We start from the raw sequence: 22,037 nt of genomic DNA, 5'->3' as shown, positions 1-22,037 counted from the left end.
ACGTTTCACGTAATACATCATCTTAAAAGGAGGAGGCAGGACACACAGTAATTCTGGTTGATATGCCACTGGTGGAGCACCTGTAGGCAGAGTGCACACCACCAGGCTTAGGAACCCGGGTTCCGAGCCCTGGTCCCCAACTGCAGCGGGGAAGCTTCCCAAGCAGGAGACAGTGCTCCAGCTTCATCTGTCTACCCTCTTGAGCCTCAGGCATGAGTGCCTGTCTGCAACCCCCATCTGCTATATCCCCCACAAATATGGGAGCATTTTTGTTTTTTTTCTTTTTAACTAAAGCAATGTTCAGCTTTAGTTTATGGGGGTAAGCAGGGGAACTGAACCTAGGATTTCAGAGCTCCTTTCCATTCAATTTCTGTCTCTATTTAAAATAAAAAATTAAAACTACTAAAAATAATCCTGATTAATGATAGAGTAACTTTTTGCACATTTACATGGCATTTGCATTTTAAAGGTTCAGAGGTGTCCAGGTAAGAAGCGGAGCAGCCACACATTCCAGACACTTAGGAACTGCTAGTAGGTGTGCGATCATACGGATACTATTTTTCATCAACAGAATACTGCATCTGGAATATCACCTCATATGCGAGAACTGAGCAGCGCAGTGGACTCACCCGTAAAAACAATGGAATATGCCCTGAAATAACAAAAAACCACCTTGCCATTATAATCTCTTAGAAGAGAATTAATCCTCACGTTTGCTAATGAGGAGAAACTGGAGGCCAGTATGACATCAAAAGTCACTCATAAAATACCCGTTATGTTGACAGAAGATGCACCTTAAGGGCTTCACCAGGGAAGAAGCAACCGTAGACACCCAAGTAGGACACAGTGCCACCCTAAGAGATGCCACAGTGAATGCTGTTCAAGTCTCAAGCATGAGGTTGGTCCGCCAGCATCATGTGTCTCAGAGTGATGCTCTGGCTTGTTGTCAATAATTAAATGTTATTTGGAAGGAGAGTAGAAAATGTAAACAAAAGATAGTTTCTACTGTGCTGCTAATTTTTAAGGGAAAAATAAAAAGAATGAAGAACAAAGAAAAAGCCACCATCATAGTGAGATGATTCTGTTCCTCCCCATCAAGCTCTTCTACTTACTGAGAATGATTTCACCAAGTTAAGGAAACAAAGTTGTTAAAAATTAAGTATTTCATGTATTTGTTACACATCAACACACTGAGCAAGAAATAAACGTCAAGAGATAGTATGCAGTTCACCTTCTAGGTCTTAATCCCTCTGAATTTAAGTTAGCCCTGTATTAATCTCCTGGAATAGCTCTATACTTTCCTAGGTAGGTGCAAATACCTTAGTACACCTAAATAATGCTTCTCCTGCAGGCTAGTGTTTAAATGATGCAAAGGCACAAATTTATCATAATCACTCAATGTGTTTTAAAGTGAAAGCAACTAAATATACCACTCTTATTCTTTTCAAGCTACAAACCCTTTATAGATAATTTCTAGGACCACCCCCCCAGAATACATAATTAAAACATTGTATACCTATCAGTAAGTCTTTCAGCAACCAAAAAGATACCATTCTCTAGACAGCCTTGAAATACATACCCATACTACCAATGAAAATAGATTAAAAAAAAAAAAAAAAAAAGGCTTACTTGGGATCAACAGTACTCATAAGTTTCAGCAACTGGTCTGCAGCAAGAGACTACAAAACAGAAGTGGAACAGTGAGGACACAATTAAGCATTTCTGTAAAGGACTTCAGAGAAAGTTCATGCTAATTATCAAGAGATATTAAGGATTTCCAACTTAAAAAAAACTGTCATTTCCTCCCATCTTTCTGACACATTAATGATAATCTGCTTCCTGTGAAACCACTGCCTCCTATGAACTGTATAAAGGGCTAAACTCTGTAGTGAGTACTGAGACTGTTTTACCTGAGAGTTCAAGTTTGCTCCAGGAAGCCCCAGTGCAGCAAGGGCAGGATCAAGAGTAGGAGCTCCCAAAGCAGCCAATGGAACAGCGCCAATCTGTGAAATTTCAAATTTTCTTTGTAAGCTCTTTCGTTTGTTTCCTCCTGTCAGGAGTCAACTTATATTTTTCCTCTAAAGGGCTAGTGAGCAGATTCTAATCTACTGGCTATGTGGTTTCTCTCATGACTACTAAACTATGCCACCTCAGCTTGTAGTCAATGCACATAGAAACAAACGGGCAGAGTTGTGTCCCAATAAAAATGAGCAAAACCGGAACCCTAACCCCAGCCAGGGCTCTAAGCTTGTGTATCCCCAACTCAGGAGTAACAGGCGGCCCTTATAGGAACTGCAGGCAGAGCAACCTGCCACACTCCTACTTCCTGGGCTGAAGAATCATCATTTCAATGAGGGGATTCTGATCCCCCACTAACAGCAAGAGCAGCTTAGTATCAAGGTGCCTTTATCTGGCGGGTGGGGTGGGAAAGACGTAAAAGGTGCAGAGGCTCTGATTTCCTGGCTCCTCTGTACCCTTTCTGATTGTTACTGCAGTGCCAAGCGGAACACCAGGTGGTGCTCACCTATCTGCCTTGGTTTCAACAAGTCCTGGGACATCGCAGAGAGCTTCTTTAACACGCACTCACATGTGCACTTCTCCTAAGCCCTCAGCAGTACGGTGGCAGCTCATCCACGCAGCTCCTAGCACATGGCATTGCTCTGTGTATATCTTCTTACTAGTTACACCTCATAGAAGCTCTCACTGTTCCAATTACTGTACCTGACCAGACATAATGGTAACTTAACAAAGTTCCATAGCTACAGAGGCAGCCTTTTAACTCTTCCCTTTAGTATCTGATCATCACATAACCTTTCAACCATGCTGTGCACAGGTGATACTGCTTTGCGAACGAGACTGATACGAGCACCTAAAAGCACAATGCTGTCCCTTCCCAGCATCTGAGAACTAGTACCTGGGTAAGCGGGTTAGGGGTAGGCAGGAGTCCACCACCAGGCAGAAGACCTGCCACTGCATTAGCTGGTGCCAACAGAGACAAAGCCTTAGTCTCGTCAGGAATAACTCCTGCAGAGAAATATGTTTGCATTAGAACACACTCTTAAAAAAGATAGAAAACACACAAAAACACCCAGAAAATGTCTCCCTGATACACCACCTGAGTTTGTTGAAAAGTATTTATGTTCGCTAAAATATAAAGCTTGATTTCTATGATTATTTATCATTAATTTTTATGTCAGAATGAAACTTCAATGTGTGATAATTTGATTCCTTTTTTTCTCTACAAATGGTTAAGTTTCTAGAGTAAAAAAAAAAAAATAGCACAATACACACTACTTTTTTGTTAACACTGCCAAGATTTCATCACCTGTACTCGATTTTTAAGTCATGAACCAAACGTAAGCAAGCACAGTCGGTTCTCCAGGGGTGTGCTCTCAACTTTCAAAAGCTGTTTTATGAACAACGACTCGTGTCGGCTGCTTCACTATAAAGCACACAGAAAAATCAAGATACACAAGACAAAAAAAGTTTGATTTAGGGGTTAATAATATGATACATTTACTATGATTTTTTTTTACACCTACCACACAAATTTTGTAAAAATTTAGAAATGTAAAGAAAATATTCTGTTGGAATCAAGCGTAGGGCTTTTGCTGACTCATGGAAATGAATCTATCTGCTGGCTCTGAATACACACAGGCTGTGTGGGAGTGAATGAGACAGTGTAAAACATGGCACATTCCTTACCTGCAGAGTAAAATGCTTTTATTTTCCAATCTGTGCCATGTCAATCAGACCAAAAAATAATACTGCTACACAGTGTCAGTTCAAGAGCTAACTGAAACGCCTAGAAAGCCAAAGCCAACATACATGTCTGCTTTTAAAGTCTAATCTGTGTATTCAGATACAGTCTAGGCCCCTAAGACAAATGTTTATGAAGATAATTTCAATTCTATCCAACAGCAAAAGCCCTATACGATGGATTAATCTGTTAATGTGCCCAAGCCCCCAGAATGAGAGTTCAATAACACAATTAAACTACATATTTGCAAATACCAGTAGTATTTCTGTAATACATAGTAAGAAACTGCATCTCATCATAAAACATACAATATGTACAGGGCACTTAAGAGAAACTGGATAAGCTGCAGAAGAAAACTGTTGGGTGGTATTTTCAGCAGGGCCTGGTATATAGTTCAGGCTGAACCAGGGGAAAGAACTGTAAAACACAACAACAAAAAAGAAAAACCACTGTTAAATAAAGGTAATGGTTCCTTCACCTATACTGAGAAGTGCCGATAATATCAACAAATGTCTACTACACAGCACTGTATCTTGCTTGTGTCAGAGCTGTCACCAATTTAGATACCGAGTATGAAGGGGCAAGGGGAAGATCACTTAGATATGGGGCATTAATGCATCAATAGTAACAAACCTCAGAGATTACGGGGTAATTTTGCATGCAAAATTATGTCTCAAGAGGATAATACTAATTATCAACATCTTATTCAAATTAGTGCATTGCAACATTCCTGGCAAACTAAAATCCTCTTGAATTTATTGTGAGACACCTGGTAGAAGATCTGCATCCATTAAAAAAAAAAAGTCATGCATCTGATCCTCTGATTAAAAAAGACTATTTTAAAAATAAAACTACAATTTAAAAATAGCAATGAGGCCCCTCACCAGTTAATTTTCATGCGTCAAGAGTATTTTTTTTACTGCTGCTTTGATAGAACCATGAAATACTGCATGAATGTGTAGAAATGAAAGAAAAAGAAACAGACAAAAGAAACAAACATTAACCAAGGAACCTAAATATCCCCCCCCCCCAATTCATTACTATTAAGAGTTCCTTCTAACCCAGCTATGTCAGCACTATCAGTTAAAACCATTAACATAGACTTTGTGTCTATTGTTCTAAAATACTGACCCAGAGCTAACACCAAAGTGCTAAGAGCTAGAACCAGGTGAATGGTAACAAAGGGGCTGGGACATCAGTTATCTGCTGGAGGTGACATCAATACAGCATATCATACCAGCAACAATTACATCAAAAGGATTTCAGAACCAAGTGTTATTCTTTTGTACATATTTCCAAATTTCACTTTCAAAGCAAATTTAAAAAGCACTATGGTTTAAAAATAGTTGTGGATGCCAGATATGGTACACTGTATTCTGTCAGGACTTGGGGCCTGTAATACTTACTGAGTAGGGACTCTTTGAAAGCTAATGAATGTGTTGTACATTACCCATATGACTTTGCCCTGGGTCCAAAATTACCACCTATACTTACTTCACCTAAATTTGAAATGTAGAAATTTTATCACATAACAAAAACAGTGACATAGAGAAATAGCTTATCTAATACACACTAACTTAAATGATTCCCAGCAAATAGTAACTTTCAAGTTGGGCCCCCACACTAACAAGGAGACTGTTAATATACAGCATGCCTTAACCCACCTATAAATGTGACTTCATTTCTTAGGAAAACCAGAGGCAATTTTTCTACGTTTTAAGGACTAGACATTGCACAAAAATTACAAGTCATAGTGTAAATGCTTACATTGGCATTCAAAGATCTAAGGTAGCAGCTGAAGTCAACATCAAGATTCTGTGCTTTCACCAACCAGTTTAAGAAAAGGTGAAAGCATTTAAATAACTCCATCAGCATAAATTTTCACTTGAATTTATAAATCTATCTTATTTAAATCATTTCTTCTATCAAAACTTAGTTACCGAAAAGCAAATAAAACAACAGTACACTGGGAACAAACTAATCATAAAATTCTAAAATTGACAAAATAGAATTAAAATAGCACTAGTTTATCATAGTGGCTTTTTTTTTTTTAAGATCCCCAAACCCTGCTCATTATTTTTCTGTCAAATTACTTTATAACAGCCTAAAATACACAAGAGAAAATGTAGTTAAGAAATGGTTACACCAGGAAAACACTTGGGGGCTGGAGTGCTTGCTGGCCTTTAGTTAATGTCTATAGTCCCCTGTAGCTGCAGAGGACCCACTGTTTTTCAGTCATCTGGAAGAGTTTTGCATTTCCTTCTCCACTACAAAAATCACACACACAAATAACAGAGAGAAGAATTTATTATTTAGAGATATTCTAGAAAATATAGCAAGAACGAACAAGAAAATCTGGCATAAAAACAAAAAACACCCAGTGCCCATCTGGCACCTAAACTACAGGACATTCTCAACTTTCATAAAAACCAAACTGTTGTAACCCTTGGTATACTGGAATTCAGTATGGGACTTAAATACCAGTAAGTAGAAATACTAAGGAAATAAAATGAACCCAGCCACATGCATTTATTTGAAAGCTTCTAGCTAAGTGTGCATGGAACACACCAATCACCTTAGAACTTTTTCTCAGTACTCAATGTTAAAATTAAGTAAAAATCCCAAGGAATTACAAGCAGGGACTTAAGTATTAATGAACTAAAAAAAAAAAAAAAAAAAAAAAAAGTTTTACTTTTTTTAAAGAGTGAACCTTTATAAAACCTGTTCTGAGTTCTCTTTTGTATATCAAAAACCGCAGTATAACAAGGGTTTCAGATGTTAACAGCTAGACTTTTCACATGCCACTACTGCTGTCTCTTAAACTCTACTGAGGTAGATGGCCATCCTCAGTGCCCCACAGGTAGTGAAACAAAGCACAAACCTTCTGCATAGGGTACGACTATCAAAGCTCTGTCAACGAACACAGTATTTGTCAGGTGCTGTGCCACAACTGCTGAGTCCGGATCATGGAACTTAACAAAGCAGACACGGGATGAGACTGGCAAAGGCGAATCACTTAAAGAGAGAGAGAAAAACAAGTTAGCACATACATCAACAGAATTCACAAACCAAGAAAGTTATTTTCTAAAAGTAAAGTAGCTCTAACTATACACATCCATCGGCTGAGGAGAAAACAACATTTCCAATCAAGTGCCCCCAACTGAACTCATGGAGACTGACAGCTACTGGGACTGAGGAAGAAGCTCCACAGGTCAGAACACTGTACAGTTCCGTTCCCAGCACAGACTGTGCCACACTGGCACTCTAGCTTCTCTCTCTCTCTCTCAATAAATAAATGCAGTGAAGAAGTCAATAGTTTGACCTTAAGAGCTTTTCACTATGATAAACTTTTAAAGTATATATATATAAAAAAAGTTCTTCCCACTTTGTGACAAAGAACATTACAGGAAAAGTATAAAATACTCAAAATCAGTGTTTTCCTGACCTGCCTACAGAATGTTCTGTCCTCTTTCATCTACAGCATTTAAGAGCGTCCACGAGGCTGAGGAGGTGGCTCAGCTGGTAAAGTGAAGGGCTTGCGTGTGAGGACCCAGGTTTGATTCCTGGCACCATGTACGTCAGAGCATTGCTGTACTCTGGTCTTTCATAAAATGAACAAAGATGAAAACAAAACAGAACAAAAAAATTCTTAGATATTATAAAGAATTAAGAGTTTCTGGTTCAGAGAACATTCAGAGAAAGAAACTACCGACACCACCCTATGCCTTCCACCCATCTCCAGTACCATTATGCAGTTTCAGTATGGGAGAGTCACTTTCTCTAGCAAATGGCTCTCTTAGGAGAAAGAGGGGGAGGTAGAAAAAAATATCACTGAAATGGATGTTATGGTAGCTTGAAAAGATATATTTGGCGCCAGGGAAGACTTTCATGCTGGAGGAATCTTAAGGGTCCAGGTTCAGTCCCCAACACCTTCATGCTAAAGCTGAGCAGTATTCTAAAAGTTTAATAGAACAAACTATTAAATTTCACCAACTGCCCCAGAGAATACGCCCCAATACCTGGGCATTAACGTGAAAACTGCTTGAGTCTTTGCACAACGGGCAAAGCGTTGGGTTCTCAAGCATGAAGGCCTGAACTCCCATCTCTGGCATTCCATATTCCAGAGCAATGCTCTGATGCTGTGGTGTGTTTTCTCTCTCTCCCTCGTAAATACGTAATAAAGTGTTTGAAGAGCCCTAAAAGTTTAACCAGTATTATGTAACCTCTATTTTTAAAAAAATCTTTTATTGGATAGAGACAGCCAGAAATTGAGAGGTAAGGGGGATACAGAGGGAGAGACAGAGAGACACCTGCAGCTCCGCTTCACTTGTGAAACTACCCCCCTACAGGTGGGGACCGGGGGCTTGAACCCAGGTCCTTGTGCACTATAATGTGCGCTTAACCAGGTGCACCACTTCCTGGCCCCATAAATACATATTTTAAATAAAACCCAAACTTCTTACACTTGAATGAGGCTCTATAATCTGAGAACTCAAACCCATATGAATTTTTATACAAATTTTCCTAAAGGCATCATTCACCTTAGATTCTAATCTAGGTTTCAAAGCATAAGTGATGATACATCAAAATGGAATTTTAGCCATTTTGTTACAGTAGTTACTCACTTTTTGAGGATACTGTCTTAAGTGAAGTATTACTCACACAATGTTAAATGTTGAAAGACTGCCATATTGACTATAGTATTCTTCTATTTTTATCTATATTATGACTAAATTGAAAGTCCTTTAAAATGCTGTCACCAATGGCTGAGGAGGTGGTGTTGTGACAAGAGCTTTGGACTTACTACCTTGAGGCATCATTTGATACCCAGAATCCTATGTGCCAAAGCGATGCTCTGGTACTCTCTCTCTCTCCACCCTACCTCTATCAGTAACAAACAAACTTAGAAAATAATGGCTGGGGTTGGGCAGAAGCATATCCCATAAAATATACAAGTTACCACATGCAAGGATCTGGGTTTGAGAACCCAGTCACCAACAGCAAGGGGGAAGAGCTTTCTGAGTGGTGGAGCAAGCTGCAGGTGTCTTCCTGCCTACACTCACCCTTTCTTTTATCATCATTAAAAATACAATTACTATCATCTCCTGTTGCTAACAGCAAACAATGCCTTTGAAAGTAGGAGGCAGTGTTATTTCATCTTGATTTCCTCTGCCATCAGGATTTCTTCTGCAATCCCACAACTTCCAGTGAATGCCCCCACCACCTCCCATCCCATCCCAGAAACCAAAGGTAAGAAAGAAACCACCGTGGTCTGGGAGGTGGCGCAGTGGACAAAGTATTGGATTCTCAACTATGAGGTTCCAAGTTCAATCCCCAGCAGCACATGTACCAGAGTGATGTCTGGTTCTTTCTCTCTTTCCTTTCTCATGAATAAATAAATTATTAAAAAAAAAAAAAAAAACCCACACCACCACTCACTTCTGAAACTTCCTCTGGCATGGTGTCCCTGTAGAGGCTTGCTGTCTCACAAGGCAAATCTCTTAACAAGTGAGCCATCAACTGGCACATTCTTTCTTCTTCTTTAAAGGTGTATTTATAAGAGATAGAGGAGAGCCAGAAGACCACTCTGGCACATGTGAAGCCAGGGTTTAACTTAGGGCTTCCTACCAGAGTCCAACAACCCCTGCACCATCAAGGCCACTGCACTTCCGGGTTGGGGAGGCTGCACAGTTGTTACGTAAATGGCCCTCATGCCTGAGGCTCTAAGGTCCCAGGTTCAATCCCCAACACCACAATAAACCAGAGCTAAGCAGTGCTCTGGTAAAAAAATAAAATAAGGGGGTTGGACAGTAGCACAGCGGGTTATGTGCACATGGCACAAAGTGCAAGGATCCAGGTTCTAGCTTCTGGCTCCGTGTGTGTGTGTGTGTGTGTGTGTGTGTGTGTGTGTGTGTGTGTGTGTGTGTGTGTGTGTATGCGGTCTCTACCCTTCTGTCTTACCTTTGTCCTATCCAACAACAACAACAACAACAAGGGCAATAAGAAAGGGGGGCAGCCTCTAGGAGCAGTGGATTTGTAGTGCAGGCACCGAACCCCAGTGATAATTCTGAAGGCAAAAATAAATAAATAATAAAATGCTTGTATCATTTTTGTCATTTGACCTAAAGAAAAAGGCTACCCAGTGCCAGAGAGCATAACAGCTAAAGGTCATATAAAAGGTTCTCATGCTTGAGGCTCCAAAACCCCCACAACATCACTATTACTGGAAGCTGAGCAGTGCTTTGGTGAAAGAAACAGGCTATCAAATATTGGATTCTTAAAAGAACAGAAACATATTAAATTGTTCCTTAATAAATTAGAACCACCTACATGCTCAATGTAATTTTCAATTTGCTTGGCAATCTTAAAATGATTCATTATTTTTTCTACCCACTCATGTCACAGAACTGCTACCATTACTACTTTGACTCTATAATCCAGTAAGTGGTAATGAGGTTAAAAAAAAAAAAAGACCCAAAAACAAAATAGTGATAACTCAAAAGGATAAATAATGTTATCTCTTCTGCCTTCAAAGATTCATCACCACTTGAAAACACACACACACACACACACACACACACACACACACACACACACACACACACACACCCACCCCAAAATCACTAGAGCACTGCTCAGCTCAGACTGATGGTGGTGGTGAGGGCTGAACCTTGAAGTTTCTGTAATTAAAGTCTTTGCGTAGCCACTATAGTATCCCCCCGACCTGTATTTACTTTCATCATTAAAATTTATCATGATACACTTTAACATGAGAGACATTAGTTTTATCCCCTAGAATTCTGAGTACTACAACTTTACTCCTTATCATGAAGAGTTAACTGGTGAGGGAGAGAGGTTGAAAAGAACTGTAGAGTGAGCCTTGAATTATGGATTTTACTTTTCATATAAGGTTGGTGAAAACGCCACTAGGGAAAGATACAAACAACCTGCCAATGTTCATGGCCAGCGGAGAAGAAATTATAGAGGGCAGACCTTCCACTTTCTGCACCCCATAAACAATTTTGTTTGGTCCAGAAGTCTGGGAGGCGGCGATAAAGGATTGGACTCTCAAGCATGAGGTCCAGAGTTCAAGCCCTGGCAGCACATGTACCAGAGTGATATCTGGCTCTTTCTCCTCCCATCTGCCAAATAAATAGATAAATAAAATTTAAAGAAAAAAAAGTAAGAATTTTGGTCCATACTCCTAAAGGGGAGAAATGTTAGGAGAAGATGACAAGAGGGCTCTGGACCTTGGGGTCCCATCAAGACCCAGAGAGAGAAAGAGGGAAGAAAAAAAAAGAAAGAAAGAAAAATATGGGGCAAATATATATAAACAGTTAACTCTGGTGGTGGGAAAGGTGTAGAGTTATACCCTTATTTTATAATTCTGTAAATCACTATATCACCAGTAAAAAATTTAAAAAACAAGATTGGTGAAAATGGTTTTTAGTTTCCTCCAAGAGTTGATCCAGAATCTTCTGCAATATACACAGGAAATCCAGATTTCTGTCCCATCTGAGTGATACTGACTCTGAGGGTCCTTTACACAGAACTCCAGAACTTGACAAAGCCCCAGTTAATATCTATGGCCACCAAAGAGCGTCCGGCCTATGTCTCTTAAGAGTGTCACTGAACTCTGGCTGGTGGTGACTGGGGATTGAATCTGGGGCCTTCGGCAATGGCATTTCTTTTTGTATGACCAATATGGTATTTCCCTAGTCCTGTTCTATTCTAAAGAAAAAATAAGATACTACATCACTTGAAAATTTAAATTGTTTTTGTCACAGGGTAAATGTTACCATTCTAGGTGACATCCACATCCAGGGGCAGGTTAAATACACCCCCAATTGAAAGGGGAATGTAAAATCACACCAACTTTTTTTTTTTTTTTTTTTGCCTCCAGGGTTATTGCTGGGGCTTGGTGCCTACACTATGAATCCACTGTTCCTGGAGGCCATTTTTCCCATTTTGTTGCCCTTGTAGTTACCCCTTGTTGTTGGATAGGACAGAGAGAAATGGGAGAGAGGAGGGGAAGACAGAGGGGGAGAGAAAGACCTGCAGACCTGCTTCACTATCCCTGAAGCGACTCCCCTCCAGGTGGGGAGCCAGGGGCTCGAACCGGGATCCTTACGCCATGTGAGTTTAACCTGCTGCTGCTCTACTGCCCAACTCCCCCAAGTAACTTCTAATCGACTGTCAAAGGAAAAACGTAAGAGTAGGGTTCAAATGCTGTTCTACCATCTATAGAGTAATTAGAACATAGAAAAATGAACTTCAGCTCAGCGAAAATGGCAAAAATAGTCTTTCTCTGAGTCATTAAGTATCAAGCAAGATAAAAACAAAGTAGCTGGCATACAGCAATTTCAAATTCCCAACACTAGGGACAACTAGATATCAAAATAATTGCCTTTCCTTTCAAAGACTGAAAGGGGGAGTGAGCACCAACAATTTTCATATAGCTTCAGGGTCGTCACTATAAATAACCAAGAAGTAGATAGATTAAATCTGAGAGGAACCTTTTTTCTGTCCAGGGCCATTAGGAAACTCATAGCACCATCTAAGAGGCACATCAAATCATTACCTTACAAAATGAGCACCTAGTGTTGCTATGAAAAAAGCGCCGTTCGCGGGATTTCCAGCTCTGGCAGGCAGGGCCAGGAGCCTCCTGCATGCAGATGACTGCTTAGCTTGCTTGGCTTCCTTGAGGGCTCTGATCCCATGCTCTCCCTGAGTCTAACTTAGATGAAATAACTGAAGGGAGAGAGCTTTTGAGGACATCGCCAGGGAAATATCCACCAGTCCCAGAACCTGCACTACCAACACATACCCTGGGCTCCCTCCCTCCCTCCCTTCAAGGTGCTGAAAAGTGGGAGCCAGCAACTAAGTCCACGGTAGTTGCCTTGTGAACTAGAACACGGAGAGATGCTGCATTTTTAGACCCGGCTAGGTGACAGCTGAGCACTGCAATCAAGCTGGCAGTGATGCTCTGGCCCCTTACCCCTTCATGAAAAGTATGTGTACGTGTATTTATGACATAGTTTTTAGATTGGGGGAGTGAGAGAGAATGCAAAACCAAAGTTTCCTTCAAGTTAGTGGGGTCTGAGCCAAGAAATCTGCGAGCAAGTCACAGACATATCTGAAGGACAGGAGTTCCAGGACTCCTGAGAGTGTATTTTTGAACGATGAAGACGTCAGCACTGGTAGAGCAACAAGGCTTGGCAAGCTACTGTCAGTGAAACATTCCTGAAGAGTTCAAGTGAGAGCAGCAACTGAGACTTGAAGAGCACAGGAGTGGATGCAACAGAGGTCCCAGGCTCAATCTCCCACACCGAGACAAATCTGAGCAAAACAGTAAAAAGAAAGAGGCAGAGAAAAAGGAAGAGGAGAAGGAGTCCTCTGTAAAATGAGTCGCACATCACATCATGCCAGACGATACTCACCAGACCGTGACAGAACTTTGCTTTTCCTGCATGTATAGTAAAGAGAAGGACAGTTCATCATGATGAAAAGATGCTGCCCGGCTCTTTGGCCAAACACAGAGACCTTCACAGTGCACCGTACCAAGTCGCCTTCTAAATTAGGCAACTGCAACATTATTCTGTCTTGCCAGAGTTTTTCATAAAGAACCTTAAATACTATCAAAATAAGATGACTAGGGCTGAGGAGACAGCATGATTATACAGATTATTTTCATGCTTGAGGCCGAGTTCCCAGGTTCAATCGCCAGCATCACCACAAGCCAAAGCTGAGCAGTGCTTTGGTGAAAAACACGGACTCTATCACCCATTTTCATAGTACTAGCTTGCTCAGCAGCGCTGACTTACTAAAGCTTATGTTGTGAGAAAATCGACAGCCAAGCAGCTTTTTCCCTGTTCAAAACAATAGATATCACTTCCCCCGAAATCTACACTACGCACCAACAGACGGGCACCTCGCTCCACCTAAACATACCGAGCTACCAAAATGATCAAACACCATCCGGCCAGGTCACAGCACTGCGTCCAGATGCAGATGCACCGCGCCAGCCACAGCGGGCTCCCCGGGAGCGGCCACTGTCAGCACTGAGGCGACACCAGAAGCCAAACTTGCAGGCTTCCCACTAACAAACATTCTCAAGTAACACACTATTTTTTCAAATGTTTCTCTTTATCATCTTTATTTTTACTGGCTAGAGACTGCCAGACATTGAAAGGAACGGGGAGATAGACACCTGCGGCCCTGCTTCACCACTCGTGAAGCTTTCCCTCTGTAGGTGGGGGCTGGGGGCTCGAACCCGGGGCCTGGAGCACTGCGACACGTGCGCTTAACCAGGTGCGCCACCACCCGGCGCCTCCAGTAGCACACTTATTTATTCGTTTCTTCTCCTTCTTCTTCTAGCGTTTGCCATTCGTTCATTAACCAGAGGCAAATCTAGAGGAAGGGGAGACCCGGGTCCCGGCTCAGTCGGAGCCCCTCCCACCCCGCCTAGCTCGCTCGGGTGCTCTAACCAACACCCGACAGCAAGCCCAGCGCCTTGCGAAACCCCTTCCGCCTCAAACGTGAACCGACCAGAACAGTCTTCACTTCATTAAACAATGGGAAGCCAGGGCTTCGCTCACAACCCGTTTTGACTTAAAAGAACAAAACCAGCAGCCAAGTCTCGAGGACCTGGGAGCACAACGCAGGGTCACGAGGCCCAGGAGCACCGGCCCCGCTGCTCCGACGTGAAGCAGAGGAGCCTCAGCTCGGGGTCCGCCCGACACACGCAGAGCTCGCGGCGCCCGTCCGCCCGCGGGGTGCAGGGGAGAGGCGGGGAGGGACGAGCGCCGGCGGGGGAGAGGCCGGTAGGGGCGGGGAAGGGAGAGGCCGGTAGGGGCGGGGAAGGGAGAGGCCGCAAGGAGGGGAGAGGCGGGGCTGGCGAGGAAAGGCGGGGAAGGGAGAGGCCGCGAGGGGAGGAGAGAGGCAGAGAGGCGGGGAGGGGAGACCGGAGGGCGCCCCGCGGCCATGGCGGCCGTACTCACTCCGGCGGGAAGAGGCGCAGCTCGTCGATCTTGCCCAGGAAGCCGAAGAGGGTCCGCATCTGCTCGGAGCTGGCACTCGGGGATACGTTGGTCACCTGGATCACCTCGGTGCCGCCGCCCGGGCCTCCGCCGCCGCCGCCCGGCCCTCCGCTGGGCCCCGGACCCGCCGCGCCCGGGACGACGGTGGCGTTGCTCATGGCGCCGCTCGGCCGCTCGCTCCTGCTTTAACACATCAAACACACAGACAGTGAGAGGGGGAAGGGGGCCCCGGAGGACGCGCGCACAGGCCCCGCCGCCTCGCCGCCCGCTGCTCGCCGCTCGGGGGGCCGGGGCAGCGCGCGAGTCCCGGGGCCTCAGCAGACAAACGGCGCCGCCGCCAGACCGCCAACCACCAAGCTCGCGGGCCGCCAATGCCCCACAATGCCGCGCGGCGGCGGGTGCGTCATCAGGTCCCGCCCCGTGCAGGCGCGTCATCAGGCCCCGCCCCGCAAGCGAGAAGCAGGTGGTCTAGAGAAGCCTAAGCAGCTTGCTTCTGCTTGCTCCAAACAGTGCTTGTCACTTTTCTCTCCGTCTTCCTGTTTTTTTTAAATCATGCACTGACTGCCCTGGGAAGAAGGCGCGGTTCAGTAGCTATTCTTACTGAGGATGCCAATCGGGTTAATTTCTTTATGAATAATATCAACGTGCCATGTTACTAATGAAAAAAGAATTAATCTTTATTATTTATTGGATAGAGACAAAGAAATTAAGAGGGATGGGGGAGAGAGACCTACAACTCTGCTTCACCACTTGTGAAGCTTTTCCCCTGCAGGTGGGGATGCTTCAGGAGTGGTGAAGCAGGGCTGCAGGTGTCTCTCTTTTCCCTCTCGATTTCTGGTCGTCTGTCCGATAAATAAAGATGACTAAAAAAGAGAGACCCACCAACACTTACCTTCTCAGCTCTATACATAACATTTCTGGGAATCATTACATACATTTTGGTCATCTTAAATTTGTCATCAACTTGCTTTGCCAAGAAAATGCTCAGGAAAATCTTTAATATTGTCCTTCTTAGAGCTTTAAAGATACTTCTTGTTTCTTAAGCTGGGCTTGAAAAAGCACTTTTTACATTACTTAAATGCATTCAAGCTCAATGGGTAGCACATTGGGCTTGTACACCTGAGGTCCCCAGTTCAATCCCCAGCACAGCATGTGCTTTCTAGCTTCTTTCTGTCTTGTTTCATGTGAAACTCTCATATATAGGTGATAAAATAAATCTTACAAAGGTAAATTTAAATATATGACCTGCAAGTTCTGCAGACATGCATGATTTACATGCTTCTTCCAGCTTAAAACAGCTGTAGCTTCTGACTGCTCTGAAGAGATTCTTGATTGTTCACTCACATATGAAGTACTCAACTTTCATCCAGCCCTGTAAGATGACTCACAATCCCCCAAACTTAACAAAATCACTTTACTGTCCATTTATAGAAGAAGTCAATAATCTCCCTTCTCATTGTAACCTCTGTAGCACCTCCCTTCACTCACTGGCACAACTTTTTTTTTTTTTTTTTTCAGCCAGAGCACTACTCAGCTCTGGCATACGGTCGTGCTGGGGAACCTGAAGCTTTGGTGCCTCAGGTATGAATGTGGGCCACATAACCATTATACTGTCTCCCTAGGCCTGCCACAACTCTGCAAGCAACATCCCTCAACAAATATCTATCTTTGTCATAGTGACATATATATCCAACATGTATATCCATAAAACTGTGAGTTTTGGAGCTCAAGCTAGAATCTAGCACAACGGAGGGCTGGGCGGTAGCGCAGTGGGTTAAGCACAAGTGGTGCCAAGTGCAAGGACCAGCATAAGGATCGCTGTTCAAGTCCTGGGCTCCCGATGTGGGAGCAGGCGGGCACTTCACAAGTGGTGAAGCAGGTCTGCAGGTGTCTGTCTTTCTCTCCTCCTCTGTCTTCCCCTCCTCTCTCCTGTCCAACAATAGCTATAACAACAATAACAACTACAACAAGGGCAACAAAATGGGGAAAATGGTAGTGGATTCATAACCCTGGAGGCAGGAGGAAAAAAAAAGAATCTAGCACAATGTCAGTCAATGCCCAATAAATGTATTTAACAATAAAAAGAAAAAAGCCTTAATGGTAGTGCCATTTATTCTAAGAACTGGTGGTTCCTATGCAAGTATTACCAGTTCAACCCTGCTTTGTTGATGAGATCAGGTTTTGTCAGGTATCTTTTGTTCATAAACAAAAAAAGATGGTGTGTGTGTGTGTGGGGGGGGTCTCGCAGTGGAGCACTTGGCTAAGCACATACATTACAGTTCTCAAGGATGTGAGTTCAAGGCCCTGGTCCCCACCTTTGGGAGGAAAGCTTCACAAATGGTAAAGGAGGGCTGCAGGTGTCTCTTTCTCTCTCTGTTTCCCCTTACCCTCTCTGTTTCTGTCTCTATTCAATGGATAATAATAAAAAGGAAGCGAGAAAGAGGAAGGAGCATGGTTGTCTATCTTGGCTGGTGGAGTCCTTTAAATTGACAGTTTTAGAAATCTGAGCTAGTAACTCAATTTGATATTTAAGCAGCTCTTCCTTCCCAGTAGATAACTTTAAAAACAGAGAAGGAAATAGTTTTGTTTCTGATGCTTAAAAAAATATTAGAGCAAAGTTAGCATCTGATATGATTTATCAAGTATGACCCATCAGCTAGAAACTTTACATGTCTCATAATCTTCTCAGAAAAGACTTGGTGAATAAAGACAGGAATGTGCTTACTGAGAAATTTTGTTGAGATAAATTCTGAAAGCATTTTGCTATAATTTCTTTCCAACTGCTATAGAAAGCATTAAGAAACATCCAGGGAATAAAGTATTTGCTTACAAATACGTAACTCTTAAAAGATTCATTCTAATTTGTGTTTCAAATTCTACAGACTGGATAATTATACTTCTGGTCTGTTTCTCATTCTATAAATATTAGCATCTGTTTAAAAGCAAAATGGTATGTCCCTCACTCCCCCGCTTCCTTTGATTCCAAAAATGAAGGGTAAATGTTAAAAGATGTGTTAGCATCAGGACACTGATGCACAGATGAGCACATGGACACATTGACAGGATAGAACAAAAGATGATACGTGTATTTTCATAGACATCTCTTTGTTTATATTATCAATTAATAACAAGGGATTCCATATCTACATTATGAATTTGATAGCAAAAGGATCTGTGAATACCTTAAAATTGCAGGCAAGTATCTGTGCCCATTTTTTTCAAGCTGTCTTTATGAATGACAGGAGAAAAGTAGTTTCAGCTTTAAGATACTGTTATCCATATGCACAATATCCTTGGGTATGTGTATATTATGTATCACTTACAGAAACCAGTGAGGGGCCCAGGCTCCGGCTCACTAGGTTAAGCGCACATAGTGCAAAGTGCAAGGACCATGCAAGGATCCTGGTTCATGCCCCTGGTTCCACACCTGCAGGGGAGTCGCTTCACAAGCAGTGAAGCAGGTCTGCAGGTGTCTATCTTTCTCTTCCCCTCTCTGTCTCCCTCTCTCCTCTCTCTCTTTAAAAAGATTTTATTTATTTATTCATGAGAAATGATAGGAGAGAAAGAACCAGACATCACTCTTGTACATGTGATACCAGGGATTGAACTCGGGACCTCACACTTGAGAGTCCAATGCTTTTATCCACTGCACCACCTCCTGGACCACTTCCCCTCCTTTCTTGATTTCTCTCTATCCTATCCAACAACATCAGCTGCAACAACAGTAACAGCAACAACAACAATGGGAAATCCAAAAACCACAGTGAAATCGTTTTACTCATTTGACTTTTTGGATTGAACGGGTTTAACATAAGTAGCTGGGTGGGGGGAAGTTTTAGGCATTGATGACTCAACACCACCCAGTGTTAAAAGATGTTATTTTTGGAGTTCTCAACTGAGAAAAGGACACCTGAAGGATGTTTCATAAATCAAAAAAAAAATTCAAGTGGGGACTGGGTGTGTGGTGTTACACCATCCTGCAGAACACACGTCAGCATATGCAAGGACTTGGGTTCAAGCTCACCTGTGCGTGTGCGGGGGGTTTTATAAGCAGTTCAGCAGTGCTCTCTTCCTCTTTCTCTCTATCAGGAAAAAAAGAGGGGAAGAAAAAAACAATGGTCACTGGGAATGGTAGTCACTGAGAAGGTGCCAAGCCCCAAGCCCCAAAGATAACCCTGCTGGAGAGAGAGAGGGAGAAGCAGAGGGAGAGGGAGAAAAGAGAAAGAAAGGACATCCCTTATGACCTAGTAATATCACTCTTAGGCATCTAGCCAAAGAACATGAGAACATCAGTTTGAAGGGACATACACACCCCTACCCTATGTTCATAACTTCATTATTTACAATAGCCAAAGAGTGAAAGCAGCCTAACAGCCCACTGATAGATGACTAGATATAGAAGTTATGGACTAGACTCCACGGCACACTACTCTGCAATCAAAAAGGATAGTGTGGTCTTTGGGACAAATTGGATGGAGCTGGAGGTGATTATGCTTAGTGAAATAAAACACGAAAGACAACTACTATATAGTTTCATTCATGTGTGAAATCTAGAGAATGGAAACACATAAACTTGCCAGAACAATCAGGAACAACAAGCACATCAAACAAACCAGAAGTAAACAAACTGGCTCTAAGATTTTGTGTGGACCACGTTAATTATCAATGGGTATAGTTATCAAACTATACCCTGTAATCTTGTAATCTCGTAAATCACTGTTAATTATAAATTTAAAAATGGCTTAATAAAAAAATAATAAAGTGAAAAAAAAAAAAAACCACCCAGCAGTTATTTGTATCTTTTTTTTGGTAAATTGTTTCAAGCATTTTAACATTTGTTTTCCCTAATCAAGGAACTAGACATTTACATCACATTTCTTCTTTCTTTCTTAAAAAAACATATTTATGTAATTTGACAAGATAGAGAGAAACTGAGAGGGGTAGGGAAAGTAGAGAGGAAGCAGGTGCCCCAGCACTGGCCCCTGGTTCCCACAAGCAGAGACAGTGCTGCAGGTATTTCTGTCTCTATCAAATAAAAATAAATAAATAAATAAATAAATAAATAAATAAATAAGAAGCTACTGATTATATTATTCTCTTGAAGGAGAAAAGACATAGCAGAAAGGTAACTTTTATTTTCAAGGATGGAGAAAACTAAGTAGAAAAACAATGTACAGAGCTCTATAGGTATTCTGGAAAAAGTCCAACTAGCATCACCCAAAGTGCAATAGTTGAGTACCTGTATTCGTCCCAAAGTGCAATCTGAGTATCTGAGTATGCGACTCAACACCTGCTGACCCATAACTGTCAACAATTCACAGAAATATCCATCTTTTCCTCCTGGTCAACCTACGCTAACACTAACAATAAAATCTCAGGGGTTGTACCTCGCCTGAGCAAAGCCACTGGGTGCTCTGTGGGTACAGAGCAGTGTTGGGGCCACTTAGTTTCTTTTCTTTTTCTTTTTTATAGTCCTGAGCCAGTAAAGTTGCAAAATGAACACAAGAGAACAAAACTGATAGGAAGTTTTGGCAGAAGTTGATAATGAAGTCAAATTTTAAAATCATGGAATAAATGGGAGTCGGGCAGTAGTAAGCGCACATGGCACAAAGAGCAAGAACTGGTTAGGATCCTGGTTAGAGCCCCCGGGTCCCCACCTGCAGGGGAGTCGCTTCACAGACGGTGAAGCAGGTCTGCAGGCATCTCTCTGTCGCTCTTCCTCTCTCTCTCCCCCTTCTCTCTCAAATTCTGTCTCTATCCAATAGCAAATAAAAAATTTTTTAAAAATCATGGAATAAAAATATTTTGGGGCCTGGTTGAGCACACCTATGACATTGCACAAGGACCCGGGTTTGAGGCCCCAGTCACCACTTGCAGGGGGAAAGCTTTTGAAGCAGTGCAGCAGGTGTCTCTCTGTCTCTCTCCCTCTCTATCTTCCCCTCTTGATTTCTGACTGCCTCTTTCCAATAAATATTAAAAAAAAAAAATACATGGGAGTCGGGCTGTAGCGCAGCGGGTTAAGCGCAGGTGGCGCAAAGCACAAGGACCAGCATGAGGATCCCGGTTCAAACCCCGGCTCCCCACCTGCAGGGGAGTCGCTTCACAGGCAGTGAAGCAGGACTGCAGGTGTCTATCTTTCTCTCCTCCTCTCTGTCTTCCCCTCCTCTCTCCATTTCTCTCTGTCCTACCCAACAACAACAACAACAATAATAACTACAACAATAAAACAACAAGGGCAGCAAAAGGGAATAAATAAATAAAATAAATATTAAAAAAAAATACATGACTTTTTCCACTGGGAAGAGCATGGTGGGTCAGACATACGCAGCGCTGCTCTTGCAGAGTGTATCCCCACACAAGGCCTGAGCCCTGCCTGCACCCTGCCTGCTAGGTCAGCTCTCTGTACACTAAAATACTGCCTTTTTGAAGAGAACTAATTATTGTTACTTTATTTTTATTGGGAGAAACATAGAAGGAAAGGTACATAAACAGAGAGGCCAGAGCACTGCTCAGCTCTTTATGGTGGTGCTGGGGACTGAACTGGGACCTCAGAGCCTCAGACATGAAAGGCTTTTGCAGAACCATTATGTTGTCCCCTGAAACATAGAACTTATATTAGTAGTAGTTTCGCACTGGTGAAGACAGAATACTATGAGGTACACTCCAGGGCCTGGTCCTCCACTCTTACCGCTATTTTACCATAGCAGCATGGGTCTAGTGTACCTACAAATCTACTGCCTTTAGGCTTTCTCACTTTATCCATATATAGAGAGGAGACACCACAAGCCTAAAGCTGTGGTTACGGTGCTCCCTTGTGGTGCCAGGACCACAAAGCAGGGCAAAGCATGACCCCCATTTGCCTCTTCATTTTACTACTTTAAAGCAAAATTTTCATTGAGTTATACAATTAATATAAAAACTTTACAGCATATAGTAACATCGAGCTCTAAAAAAACCCCAAAATATCCAGCTGGGGGCTGGGGAGACAGCCTAACAGTCACACAGAAGACTTTCACTGGTGAGGTTCCAAAAAGGTCCTAGGTTCAGTCGAAGCCAGAGCTGAGCAATGCTTTCACTAAAAACCAAATATAGCTGTTAAAATAAGACTTAGTGGGTACAGCAGAACAGATTTTCAACTTTACAAAGTTTGCTATTTATTTATATTTTGGATAGAGGCAGGGCGGGCGGGTGGGGAGGGAAGGAGAAGGAGATGGAGGGGGGGGGAGAGAGAGAAAGAG

The 22,037-nt window shown here is 42.6% G+C and overlaps 1 protein-coding gene across 7 annotated transcripts in view; it reads right to left on the bottom strand.

Moving 5' to 3' along the window:
- SRSF11 (serine and arginine rich splicing factor 11) overlaps positions 1-22,037 on the bottom strand; it is a 39,066-nt gene that overhangs the window by 12,562 nt on the left and 4,467 nt on the right. For 2 of the 7 annotated variants that reach the window (XM_060206408.1, XM_007525679.3), the window contains exons 1-5: positions 14,761-15,183; positions 6,642-6,775; positions 2,915-3,024; positions 1,911-2,003; positions 1,630-1,679 (exon numbers count right to left, since the gene is read on the bottom strand). In XM_060206408.1, coding sequence (XP_060062391.1) covers positions 1,630-1,679; positions 1,911-2,003; positions 2,915-3,024; positions 6,642-6,775; positions 14,761-14,957 — 584 coding nt within the window. In that variant the 5' untranslated portion in view covers positions 14,958-15,183. Of the gene's footprint in view, positions 1-1,629; positions 1,680-1,910; positions 2,004-2,914; positions 3,025-6,641; positions 6,776-14,760; positions 15,185-18,823; positions 18,882-22,037 lie in introns of those variants that run through there. The other 5 variants (XM_060206404.1, XM_060206405.1, XM_060206403.1 and 2 more) reach the window with 5 other exon arrangements.

The sequence above is a fragment of the Erinaceus europaeus genome, chromosome 13 (assembly GCF_950295315.1).
Source record: "Erinaceus europaeus chromosome 13, mEriEur2.1, whole genome shotgun sequence".
Taxonomy (NCBI): Eukaryota; Metazoa; Chordata; class Mammalia; order Eulipotyphla; family Erinaceidae; genus Erinaceus; species Erinaceus europaeus.
The sequence above is the reverse complement of the archived record's forward strand: the minus strand, read 5'-3'. Positions and strand labels throughout refer to the sequence as shown.